The sequence below is a fragment of the Cnephaeus nilssonii genome, assembly GCF_951640355.1.
Source record: "Cnephaeus nilssonii genome assembly, chromosome: 14".
Classification (NCBI taxonomy): domain Eukaryota; kingdom Metazoa; phylum Chordata; class Mammalia; order Chiroptera; family Vespertilionidae; genus Cnephaeus; species Cnephaeus nilssonii.
Window position 1 is genome coordinate 1,570,092 of NC_137085.1, and position 11,506 is coordinate 1,581,597.

Below are 11,506 nucleotides of genomic sequence, written 5' to 3' on the forward strand. Positions count from 1 at the left end.
CGCAGGGGCTCCGAGGGCGGGACCTGCCTCCTGAGATATAAACTCCAATTCACTCAGACATGAGCTATTGCCCCGCAAACGCCGGTCGCCTGTCTCCGGGCCTGGCAGGCTCTCCACGTGGTGATAGTATCTCGGGCCCGGGGTTCGGGGTGCTTCCTGCGGACCCCCAGGGACTGCGTCCCTCCTCCTCCACCTCCAGGCTGCTCTCCGCGCCCTCCCCTCACCTCCTGCCTCTGCCAAGGGCTGCTGAGCACCTGGGGTTGCACCGGAAGGGGGGGTGGTGCGTAAAGTCGGGTTGGGGGGGGGGGCCCTAGGGCGGGGAGTCAGGGGTCAGGGAGGGGGCCGAGGCAGGAAGGAGGAGCGCAGGCAGAAGTTACTGCTTTGCTACCGCGATGTGTGGACACACGTCCTGTTCCCCAGCCCGACCCGAGCCCGGAGGACAGGAGGCCGCTGGGTCCGGGCGCGCAGTGAGGCCGCGGCCAGGGCGCCGGGCAGGCCCCTCGGGCTCTGCAGGACGGACACGGCTGTTCCGCACATGTGTGCGTGCATGTGTGTGCACGGGCGTGCGTGCCTACGTGGGTGTCTGTGGGTTCTAGAATGAGCTGCTCTCGCTCTCGGGAAGAAGGGAACTAGGTTTTCCTCATCTTCGTTGTTAGCGAGTCTCTGAGGTTTTCCCTCACGAAACCATTTGTCTAGAAAGCAGCCCATAGAACCAGCGGCTTCGTGGGTGTCTGCCGGGCACACGGAACGCTCGAAAGGCAACAAGTTCATTTTCACAACAACCGGCAGCCAGAGAGGGTGCCGCTCAGAAGGTGCACTGAGCGCCGGACGGAAGGCGTGAGCGCCGGGATCCAGGGGCCCAGACGTCACTGCTCTGGTGCGCGCGGGGAGCCCCGATGGAGACCTGCCCTCGCTGGGGGCCTCATGCCAGCGAGATGCCGACTCACCCCGATTAACCGTGAATCCGGGGACTCAGAAGCGCCCTGAGACTCACATGGAGGGATCAGGGCCCCCGAGGGGCTGTCCAACTTCACGGGAGAAGAGCAGGGGCGGGCGTGCCCTCCGGGGCGTTGGGACGTCTGCCAGGCGCGAGGTGAGAGCAGGGGGCGCTGGCCCGGCCTGGGCTGGGGCCCCGCAGGGCACAGCTCTCTCAGGGGCTGGAGCAAGCCCAGTGTCCCTGCTGCCCCAGGAGACCCCCCAAGTCCTATGTGCCCCTTGACAATGTACCCCTTTGGCTAAGCCCTGGTCTTCTCCCCCCCGCCCCGTTTCTCTCCCCCTGGGGACCTCTGTGGTGGGGTGCAGTCCCGGAGGACTGTCCACCCCGGGAGGGGTTTCTGCCTCTGCTCCCCGCGGGCACCCCCTCTCTCCTGAGTCCCTTCCGCGCACCCTCAGGACCCTCCCCGTGCCCGCGGCGTGCTGGGGCGGAACTCGGGCCATGCACCGGGCAGGAGGGTGGTCTCAGGGGTCTGGGGGCACGTCCTCCCCTTCGGGTGTAGCGAGCAGCCCCAGGGCCGGGCAGCGGGAGGCGTGTCCCGACGTGTGGCTCTGACCGGCCGTGACTTCACGCTCGGCCCGTGAACCTCGGATGACAGACGCGCCTGCGGGCTGGCAGCCGTGCTCGGCACAACAGGGCCCAGATGGCGTCTCCCCTCCGCAGCGGGTGCCCACACGGGCTCAGATCCGGAATATTCTGGAAATCACAGGCGGGGGGGCAGATCCCCAGCCGCCCTCGCGGATCCCCTGGGTGTAGCTGGTGCTGCGAATGGGGCTCAGGCCGGCTCTCCTGAGGCCCCAGGGCCAGACCTTCCCAGCAGGGGGCCGGGGCTCTCGCCTGGGGCGGGGGCCCTGGGGGAAATGTGGGCGGCTCAGAGGGCACCCGGGGGGGCCCCGGGGGAAGGACACGCCCTTGGCGATCCTGTTGCTGTCATCAGAGCCCGAGTCGCTAGGAAGTGGGCGCCCCTGGGATTGAGAAACAGCGGGGTTCGGCTGACTTCCCGCTCACAAGGCTCAAGGTCCAAGACCAGAGGCCATGGGGCCCGGCCCGCTGCTCCTGCTCCTGACCTGCAAGGCCCTGGCGGCCCAGACTGCGGACACCTGCCCCGGTGAGACGGACCGGAACCTTCCGGTCTCTGGCTGCCGCCAACGCCGCTCACTGAGCCCGCACAGCGCACGGGGTCCCGCTCCACGCGCCTCCTTCCCCAGATGCTCCGCCGCCCGGCGTAGCCTCAGGCGGGGAGGTGGCCGAGGTCACACGGGTGGAAGGAGAGGGGTCCACGCCGGCCTGTCTGACCCTCAAGCCCGGGGCGGCCCCCGGTGCGTGGCCAGGGCTGCCCGGCCATGGGGAGAGGAACAGCCCTTCGCCCCGTATTCTCAGGGCTTCCGGGAAGGCGCCCCAAGACTCTAATCCAGGGGCACCCGCCTCCTCGGGGACGGTTAATGCCAGTTTCGGGCCCCAACCGCAGAGTCCGATTCAGGATATTCAGGGTCTAAGTGGGAGCGGCCTCCCTCCGGGTCCGTAGCCGGTGGACGGGACGCAGCTGGCGGTTGTACTGACCACTGACCGGCCGCCAGGGTGGCGACGTACGGATGCGGCAGCTTCTGGGGTGGGCAGAGCAGAGAGGGGCCCCTGAACACCGGCAGCGGGGCCCCGGTAGGCAGGGGGTTCCGTCCCCACGCCCTCCCTACAGGCCCTTTATCGTGGGAGGGACGCGCGGGAGCCCTCAGAGGCAGGTGCATCTCCGGCTCCAGGTCTGCGGGGGCTGCGGTGTGTCCTTGGGTCACAGGGACCCCCCCCTCCGCACCCTCCAGCCCGGGAGTTCTCAGGCCACATGCCCGAGGGATGGGGGTGACGACGCGGCACTGCCCCGAGTCCCCCCCTCACAGATGCTTCTTGCTGGCATTCCCTGGAAGTGCCCGCCGTGGGGAGCTCTCTCTACGTCGCACGCATTCGCATTGGCCACTCTGACCCCAAAAGCCTCCTTCTGCTCTCCTCTGCAGCCGGGGCACAGAGCCCAGAGGGCTGAGTGACTCCCCAGGACACACAGCCTGAGCAGCGGGGTTCCCCGGGGCAGGTGGACCCCGAGGCCGGCCCATCGCCTGGGGGGACCACCACAGGCTCAGCGGAGGCGGGACCACCTCCCCTCCAGGCTGGCCCCCAGCTGAGGCAGGCCGGGCACAGCCACCTGCCAGGCCGGGGTCCTCACGGTGGCAGGTCCCTCGGGGGGCGGGGAGGCAGCGGCGCCGGCTCCACGGGGCCCTCGGCCAGGTCCGCACTGACGGCGCCGGTCTTCTCTGCAGAAGTGAAGGTGCTGGGGCTGGAGGCCGACAAGCTCGCCATCCTGCGGGGCTGCCCGGGGCTGCCCGGGGCCGCGGGGCCCAAGGGAGAGGCAGGCGCGGACGGCAGGAGAGGTGAGTGCCCGGGTGAGGGGACTGGGCCCCGTCCCTGCCCAGGGAGACCCGGCAGGCAGGGCCCCCAGCAGGTCTCAGGAGGGGACTGGGGCTTGGTCACCGGGGTGTGGGCCCCCGTGGGAGGGAGCCGGTCACGGGTCACCCACGGAGCCGGCGGGCCTGTGTGGGCGGCCAGCACGGCTCCTGGTGATGACGCACCTGCTACGGGGGACCCGGCTGGACTGGCCTCCCTGCCCGCCCTGGTCCCAGCTGAGCCGGGTGGCCTGACTCCAGGGCGACCACCGCGGGCCCGGCAGCCACAGCCCATGCAAACCCCCAGGTTCCCCGGACGAGGGCAGAGCTGGGCTCAGGCCCGGTACACTGGGAAGGCCCCGGGTCACAGGTCGTGGCCTCTGAGTGGACGGCGGGGCCCTAGGAGGGCTGGGGTTCGGGTCCCCTCCCTCTGGCTCCCGAAGGTCAAACCTGGGGGCGCTACGGGCCCGGGTCCGGGAGTTTTGCTCACTGACATGTTTGAATTTGCAGGAGAACCAGGCCCATCCGGAGTCCCTGGGAAGGCGGGACCCCCCGGGCCCAAAGGTAACTCACCAAGGAGCATGGAGAGCCCTGGGCAGGACCCCTCACCCCCCCGGGGGCACAGAGAGAGGAGGGGGCACTTCCCGGGTGTCACATGGGGCTTTTTAGGGGCCAACCCTGCCCTAAACAGGGTGCTCCCTCACCCAGGGCCTGGGTCTGTGTCCAGAGCACCGAGAGAGCCCAAGGCGGATCCCAAACCCAGCCCAGCACTGACCCAGCATAGAAATGAGACCCCGGCTCCCTTGCCCCGTCACCTATCCCTGCCCTGGGCTCTCTCAGCCCCAGGACGGGTGGGGACAGGAGAGTCCTCCGGCTGACAGGGTCTGGCATGAGCCGTGTCCTCGCCCTCAAGCCTGTGCTGACCCTCCTCTCTCTGCAGGAGACCCAGGGGAGAAGGGTGCACGTGGAGAGAAAGGTGAGACCCTCCTGCCCTCCCCAGGGGTGACTTCCCAGACCCTGGACACCAGGGGGTTCCCAGGGTGTGGAGCAGGGGCCTGGGTGGAGACCAGGCCCTTCCCACTATGGGGTGGGTGTGGAGGGCGGGATGGGGACCACACTCCTCTCCGAGCCTGTGCAGCCCATCTCTCCCGTCCTGGCCTCGGACCCCTGAGCAGGGGCGGCCCTGTCCTCCCCGGACTCTCTGCCTGGGGCTCGAGGAAGTGGGCAATGTTTAAAAATGCAAAGTCGGCCAGAGGCTGTGAGCCCAAGCTGTGGTCACAGACAATGAGCAAATATAGAATACTAGAGGCCCGGTGCACAAAATTTGTGCACGGGGTGGTGGGGGGGGAGGGTCCCTCAGCCCGGCCTGCACCCTCTCCAATCCAGGGCCCCTCGGGGGATGATAGGGCCTAAACCAGCAGTTGGACATCCCTTTCGCAATCCTGGACCGCTGACTCCTAACCACTCACCTGCCTGCCTGCCTAATCTTCCCTAACCACCTCTGCCTGCCTGCCTGGTCACCCCTAAATGCCCCCCCCCTGCCGTCCTGATCACCCCAACTGCCCCCCTGCTGGCCTAGTCGCCCCTCACTGCCCCCCCCCGCCAGCCTAATTGCCCCCAACTCCCCTCCCCCCCCCCCCCGCCGGCCTGGTTGCTCCCAACTGCCACCCTCTGTTGGCCTGGTTGCTCCCAACTGCCCTTCCTGCTGACCTGGTCGCCCCTCACTAACCCCCCTGCCGGCCTGGTTGTAGGCAGCCATCTTGTGAAGGCATCATGGTCAATTTGCATATTACCTCTTTATTATATAGGATGTTCCCTGAGCTACACATCACATGTGCTGTAAATGGGCGTGTGACCATTACATGTCCCACGTGTGGTACACAATTGATGACATAGGAAACCTTTGCTCCATATTCCCTTGCACAATGTCCAGGAAGTCAGAGAAAGGTGCCCAGGATGTGCAAACCCTGGTAACTCCTCTCTTGACCCGAGACAGTCACCCTCCCCACCCGGGCTCACCCCCACTGTGGTCCAATGGGTACACGCCCCTTCGCTGCCCTCCCCACCGAGCAGCCCGCTTTCCCCGTGTCCCCGAGGCTGCCCTGGGGGCCCAGGAGACAGCTGAGGCTCAGACTCTGCCTCCTGGGAGCAACCAGGGGCCTCCTCAGGGAGCAGGCTGGGGCCTTGCTAGGGGACCAGCCTCCTATGGAAGGATCTAGAAAGGGCCTCTATCTCCTCCTGGTGCTAAGGGACCAGGGCTTGGCCGTCCCGCCTCTCACGTGTGTTTGCCTCTCCCCCCAGGAGAGCCATGGGAACCTGAGCGATGTGACACAGGTGGGCGACGATCCCTGAATCTGATGCCCCAGTTTGGCCTGAGGTCACAGGCATGCCCGGCTCACCCTGCAGGGAGCATTGGCCTGGGGTCCCCCAATGCAGCCCATCAGCCTGCAGGCCCAGAGGCCCCGCCCCCCCTACCTCACCGCTGGCCAAGCACATGGGACAGCAGTCAGCCCCGCCCTCCCTGCCTTACTGCTGGCGAATCACATGGGATAGCAGTCAGCCCCGCCCTCCCTGCCTCACCGCTAGCCAATCACATGGGGCAGCAGTCAGCCCTGCCTCCTCTCCTGCCTTAGGGACCTGAATGACAGTCCTAGTCTCATGCCCCCAAAATATTAGAACCCCAAAGGCCTGGTGCCCGGGGACCAACATGGGGGCGCCCTGGGGGGGTGGGTACGGCACACGGGGCCTGTCCGTCACAGCTGGGTGGCCCTGGTGGGGTCTCTGCCCAGCCCTGGGCCTCCTGCCCACGCAGACCCCACGGTCCCGGCCCTCCCTCGGGTCCTGGGGCCTCTACGTGCCGGTTCCCTTCCCAGGACCTCGGAGCTGCATGGAGATGCGCACCAAGGGGCACGCGCTGAGCGGCTGGCACACCATCTACCTGCCCGACTGCCGGCCGCTGACCGTGCTGTGCGACATGGACACGGACGGCGGGGGCTGGACCGTGAGTGACGGCGTCGGGACGGCTGTGCGGTCCTCGGGGGCGGCCGCCGGGCCCCGGACCTCACAGACCAGCTCCCCCCGGGGAGGACCCGCGCTCCGGGGCCCTTGTCACACTGTCCACCCCCGGTGTCTGGGCTGCCCCTCTCCCAGGGACGGAGAGGACCCGACGGGGGTGGGTGAGCCCAGGCCGTGGGGCCCGGCCCCAAGGGCGCCCCGTCCCTCCAGGTGTGGGCTCCGGCCTGTGGCCTCCCCTCTCTGAGCTGCCACGTCCTCCTTGGTCCCATGTGGGCGCCTGTCTGCCTGCCCGGGGTCTGGCTGCGGGCCGGGCCGAGCTGGGCGGCAGCGGGCCCGTCTCCCTCCCCCACAGGTGTTCCAGCGCAGGGTGGACGGCTCCGTGGACTTCTACCGGGACTGGGCCGCCTACAAGCAGGGCTTCGGCAGCCAGCTGGGCGAGTTCTGGCTGGGCAACGACCACATCCACGCCCTGACCGCCCAGGGTAGGCCCGGGCCGGCCGCGGGGTGGGGGCCCGAAACCCACCTGCCCCGCCCTGGGCCTGGGCCACAGGAGGCCGCTCCGCCGCCTCCACCCGTGTCACCTCTGAGAACAGGAAGGTCCCAGCAGGGGAGCGGGCGTCAGGGCCAGAGGAAGTGGGGGGAGCGGGCGTGAGGGCCAGAGGAAGTGGGGGGAGCGGGGTGTCAGGGCCAGAGGAAGTGGGGGGAGCGGGCGTGAGGGCCAGAGGAAGTGGGGGGAGTGGGGCGTGAGGGCCAGAGGAAGTGGGGGAGCGGGGCGTCAGGGCCAGAGGAAGTGGGGGGAGCGGGGCGTCAGAGCCAGAGGAAGTGGGGGGAGTGGGCGTCAGGGCCAGAGGAAGTGGGGGAGCGGACGTCAGGGCCAGAGGAAGTGGGGGGAGCGGACGTCAGGGCCAGAGGTAGTGGGGGGAGCGGACGTCAGGGCCGGAGGAAGTGGGGGAGCGGGACGTCAGAGCCAGAGGAAGTGGGGGAGCGGGCGTGAGGGCCAGAGGAAGTGGGGGGAGCGGACGTCAGGGCCAGAGGAAGTGGGGGGAGCGGACGTCAGGGCCAGAGGTAGTGGGGGGAGCGGACGTCAGGGCCAGAGGAAGTGGGGGGGCTGGCGTCAGGGCCATAGTAAGGGGGAGCGGGCGTCAGGGCCAGGGGAAGTGGGCTGTTGGGGGCAGACCTCCTCCGGTCACCGGCCACTGGCACCTTAGAGGCCAACGGGGGACACGGAGGCCCTCGTCGGGGTCCGGCCCAGCGCCCAGCCCTGCCCTCGCCGCCCACTGTGTCCCGTCCCTGAACACATGGGAGATGGCTGCTTCCCGCAAGGCTGCGGTGACTCCGAGGGGCCCCCTCCTCTCTGGGGCAGGAGGGAGCGCTGGGGGTTTGGCTAGGGACCGTGGGAAGCGCGTGCCCTCCCTCCCCCCCCCCTCAGCGCCCGGGGACTTCCTGCGGGACCGCGAGGGCACGTCCTGGGATGCCACGATCTGGAAGCTCAGGGCCCCGCTGCCCGCACTGAGCCCCGCCCTCCGCAGGCACCAGCGAGCTCCGTGTGGACCTGGTGGACTTCCAGGGCACCCGCCACTCTGCCAAGTACCAGGCGTTCAGGCTGGGGAGCGAGGCCGAGAAGTACAAGCTGGTCCTGGGCGCCTTCGCCGGGGGCAGCGCCGGTGAGTGTCGGCCGCGCGGTGGGATGTGGGCAGGGGGGTGTGGGCAGTGGGGTGGGCGGTGGGGTGGGCGGTGGGGGTGGGTAATGGGGGTGGGCATGGGGGGTGGGCAGTGGGGGGTGGGCAGTGAGAGAGTCCGTGCGGGGTCCTGGCTCTGTGTCCCTGGGGCCTGGGCGGTGCCTTAGCCTCACCGCGTTCCCGCATCCGTACGTTGGGATAACACGCCTCCACCTGAGTGTGCCATGATGTGGGCGGGGCACACGGGCACAAAGCGCAGCAGCCGAGGGCTGCTTCCTACCCGCCGCGTGGCAGCAAGTGGACCGGATGCTCGGCTCACACGCTCATGGCGCCGCCCTCCCTCCCGTGGGCCTGAGGGACTGGGGCGTCTCGGGCAGTGGCCTCCCCTCTACGTGGCACAGTGCCCGTTGGCTGGCGGGCACAGAGCAGAGGGGATACCGAGGCCGGGGTATCCGCCGACCGAGACAGCTCCGGCTGGACCTGGTGCGGCGCCTCCCGGCGCCCAGTGTACGAGGCCCGCCTCTCCCCGCAGGTGACTCGCTGACGTCCCACAACAACTCTCTGTTCTCCACCAAAGACCAAGACAACGACGCCAGCCCCTCCAACTGCGCCCAGCAGTACCAGGGCGGCTGGTGGTACTACGTCTGCCACGTGTCCAACCTGAACGGGCGCTACCTCGGGGGCCCCCACGAGAGCTTTGCCAACGGCATCAACTGGAAGTCGGGGAAGGGGTACAACTACAGCTACAAGGTGGCCGAGATGAAGCTGCGGCCCGCGTAGGGCGGCCGGCGGCCTGGGGCGTCTCTGACCAGGTCCCGCGTCCCCCAAGCACGGGCCCACGAGGCTCTCCTACAAAGGCAGAGCTCGCCCCCGGCCCCTGACCCCGGCCCCCTGACCCCGGCCCCTGACCCCGGCCCCTGACCCCGGCCCCCTGAACCCGACCCCTGACCCCGGCCCCTGACCCCGGCCCCGGCCCCCTGACCCCGACCCCTGACCCCGGCCCCTAGCCCCCGGCCCCTGACCCCGGCCCCTGACCCCGGCCCCCTGATCCCGGCCCCGGCCCCCGGCCCCTGACCCCGACCCCCTGACCCCGGCCCCCTGACCCCGACCCCCGGCCGTCAGGGACCCTCAGCTTGAGACCCTGACCGACTCCTAGCCCTTCCTCCCCCGCCGGCCAGGGTGAGGGTGACCCTGACCTTGCGCCCCGCTCGCATCCTCAATAAAGCTTCGCCTGGCTGGGCAGGCACACGATGCCAGTCAGATTTGTGCCACGCCGGTCACTGGTCCTGTGCCACGTCTGGGTACCGGTCCGTGTCCCAGGCCCTGGCACTGTAGGAAGTTCCCGGTGACGTAAGACAAGGAGGGCAAAGCAGGGCCGTGGCGCCTGCGTGCCAGTGACGCTCAAGGGCGCACAGCCCGCCGCCTCCCGGCCGTGGCCGCCAGCGGCCTGCTCGCGGCAGGTTGGCAAACGCGGGTCACGGGGAAGAGCGCGGACACACGCCGTCTGACCGCCTGCAGGCCCAGACCCTCGCCAGCCAACCCTGGAGACTGCGTGCTGACCCCGGCTCAGCGGGAGGGCCGAATCGGTGAGGAATCCCAGGCGAGTCCTGGCTGGGTTAGCCCGGTGGTTAGAGCACCGGCCTTTGACTGAAGGGTCCAGGGTTTGACTCCAGGTCAAGGGCACGTACCTCAGGTTCCATCCCCTGGTCGGGGTGTGTGCAGGAGGCAACCCATCCGTGTGTCTCTCTCACATCCGTGTTTCTCTCTGTTCTGCTCCTCCTTCCCTCCTTCTCCATCTCTCCCTCCCTCCCTCTCTCTCTCTCTCTCTTCCTCCCTCTCTCTCTCCCCCCACCTCTCTCTTTCCCTTCCCCTCTCTCTCTCTCTCCCTCTCTCTCTTTCTTTCTCCCTCTCCCTCCCTGCCTCCCTCTCTCTCTCTCTCTCTCTTCCTCCCTCTCTCTCTCCCCCCACCTCTCTCTTTCCCTTCCCCTCTCTCTCTCTTTCTCTCTCTCTCTCTCTCTCTCTCTCTCTCTCTCTCTCTCCCTCTCTCTCCCTCTCCCTCTCTCTAAAGATTAATGGGGAAACATCCTTGGGTGAGAACTAAACAAAGAAAAAGAAACACAGAGGAAGCCTTGGGGGGAGAAGACGGGGGGCAGAGGGGGCTGGTGCTGGGGTCACGGCCTTGCCGACCGGCCTCAGACCACGACCTCGGCGAGAACCCGTGTGCGGTGTGCCGTGGCCCTGCGTGTGACGGTGCGGGTTACCATCACCTCCCACACCGGCCTTTCCGAAGAGGAGGGGCCTGAAGCCCCCCGGGCGCGGAGCCAGCCCTGCCCCCATCCTCGTCTCAGCCACACGTGAGCCCTCAGTTCCCTTGTCCTTGTCACGGGGCTGATGAGCCATATGTGTGGGGGCCGCCAGTGACGGGGTTCCTGGAGCCCCGCCGCCCACCCCAACATGGGGCAGAAGTCCCAGCCAGCAAGCCACGAGCCGGGACCATCTGGAACCCTCCATCTGCGGCCCCGGGCCCGCCCCCACAGGAGGGAGCTCTCGGCTTTAATTGGGGTGCAAGCAGAAGTCCCCGAGTCTTAGACAGAAAGGAGGTGCCGCTGCGCAGCGTCCCGGTCTCCACGGCGCAGGGGCCAGTGCCCGCCCGCGGCCCCGACTGTCCGCGGTCCTTTCCTAACGACCCGCGGGCAGGAGCCGCTCACGGCGCCCGGACCCTGTGCCGGCGGCTGGGCACCGGCCGCGAAGTGGGGGGCTCCCTCTCTCAGGGCTGGCCCTGCTTCTGGGCAGAGCTGAACCGTCGATGGGACGTCCAGGGGGGCTCGCCCACGTCCTCCTCGCGGCCTCTGTGTGCTGGCGGTGCACTCATCTCACCCCCAACACCCGGGGGAGCAGTTGGGGGCACAGCCCGGCAGCCGCTGGTGCTGCCGTTAGGTGTGGGGGGCGTCTGTGCTCAGAAAAGACCCTGGTGGTGCCCTTTGCTGTTTCACATCGCGTTTGGCTTCTGGAAGCGACACTTTCCACACGTAGCTTTCCCTGCGCTCGTCCGCTCGGCTCAGAGGGCCTGGTTTTGCGTCCCTACGGCCGGCACCTCCCTGCTTTTCTTTAACACGTTTTAAATACGTGCCCATTGGTTTGAGAGTGAGAGGAAGGGAGGGAGAGAGAGAGAGAAACATCCATGACGAGAGAGCATCACGGATCGGCCGCCTCCTGCACGTCCCCCGGCTGGGGATGGAGCCCGCATCCCGGGAATCGAACCGCGACCTCAGGGCGAGGCTCACCCACTGGGCCCCGCGGCCGGGCAGGCCTGCCCCTGCATGGTCAGCGTGTAAGGGCCTGAGAGCATCCCGTGAGCCCAGTGAATCCCTTCGACACCGTGAAGGGCAGCG

The 11,506-nt window shown here is 68.4% G+C and overlaps 1 protein-coding gene across 3 annotated transcripts; it reads left to right on the forward strand.

The window, feature by feature from the left end:
• Positions 1-1,826: 1,826 nt before the first annotated feature.
• On the forward strand, positions 1,827-9,179 carry LOC307111411 (ficolin-2-like). Of its 3 annotated transcripts, XM_079791293.1 has the most exons (9): positions 1,827-2,102; positions 3,298-3,408; positions 3,931-3,984; positions 4,361-4,396; positions 5,722-5,754; positions 6,294-6,421; positions 6,788-6,917; positions 7,965-8,099; positions 8,647-9,179. In XM_079791293.1, exons 1-9 carry the CDS (start codon positions 2,030-2,032, stop codon positions 8,892-8,894), a joined length of 948 nt encoding a protein of 315 aa, XP_079647419.1. In that variant the 5' UTR covers positions 1,827-2,029; the 3' UTR covers positions 8,895-9,179. The 3 variants fall into 3 exon arrangements, with proteins under 3 accessions (XP_079647419.1, XP_079647420.1, XP_079647421.1); XM_079791294.1 differs by lacking the exon at positions 5,722-5,754; XM_079791295.1 differs by lacking the exons at positions 1,827-2,102; positions 3,298-3,408; positions 3,931-3,984; positions 4,361-4,396 and adding an exon at positions 5,379-5,390 and having other exon boundaries at positions 5,722-6,421.
• Positions 9,180-11,506: the final 2,327 nt, after the last annotated feature.

What these genes read in the sequence shown, in the direction of transcription:
- LOC307111411 (XM_079791293.1), top strand. Translation starts at nt 2,030, where the DNA reads ATGGGGCCCGGCCCGCTGCTCCTGCTCCTGACCTGCAAGGCCCTGGCG. An exon ending in AGGCGCGGACGGCAGGAGAG is followed by an intron (nt 3,409 to 3,930) that starts GTGAGTGCCCGG and finishes TTGAATTTGCAG; the next exon opens with GAGAACCAGGCCCATCCGGA. An exon ending in CTTCGCCGGGGGCAGCGCCG is followed by an intron (nt 8,100 to 8,646) that starts GTGAGTGTCGGC and finishes CTCTCCCCGCAG; the next exon opens with GTGACTCGCTGACGTCCCAC.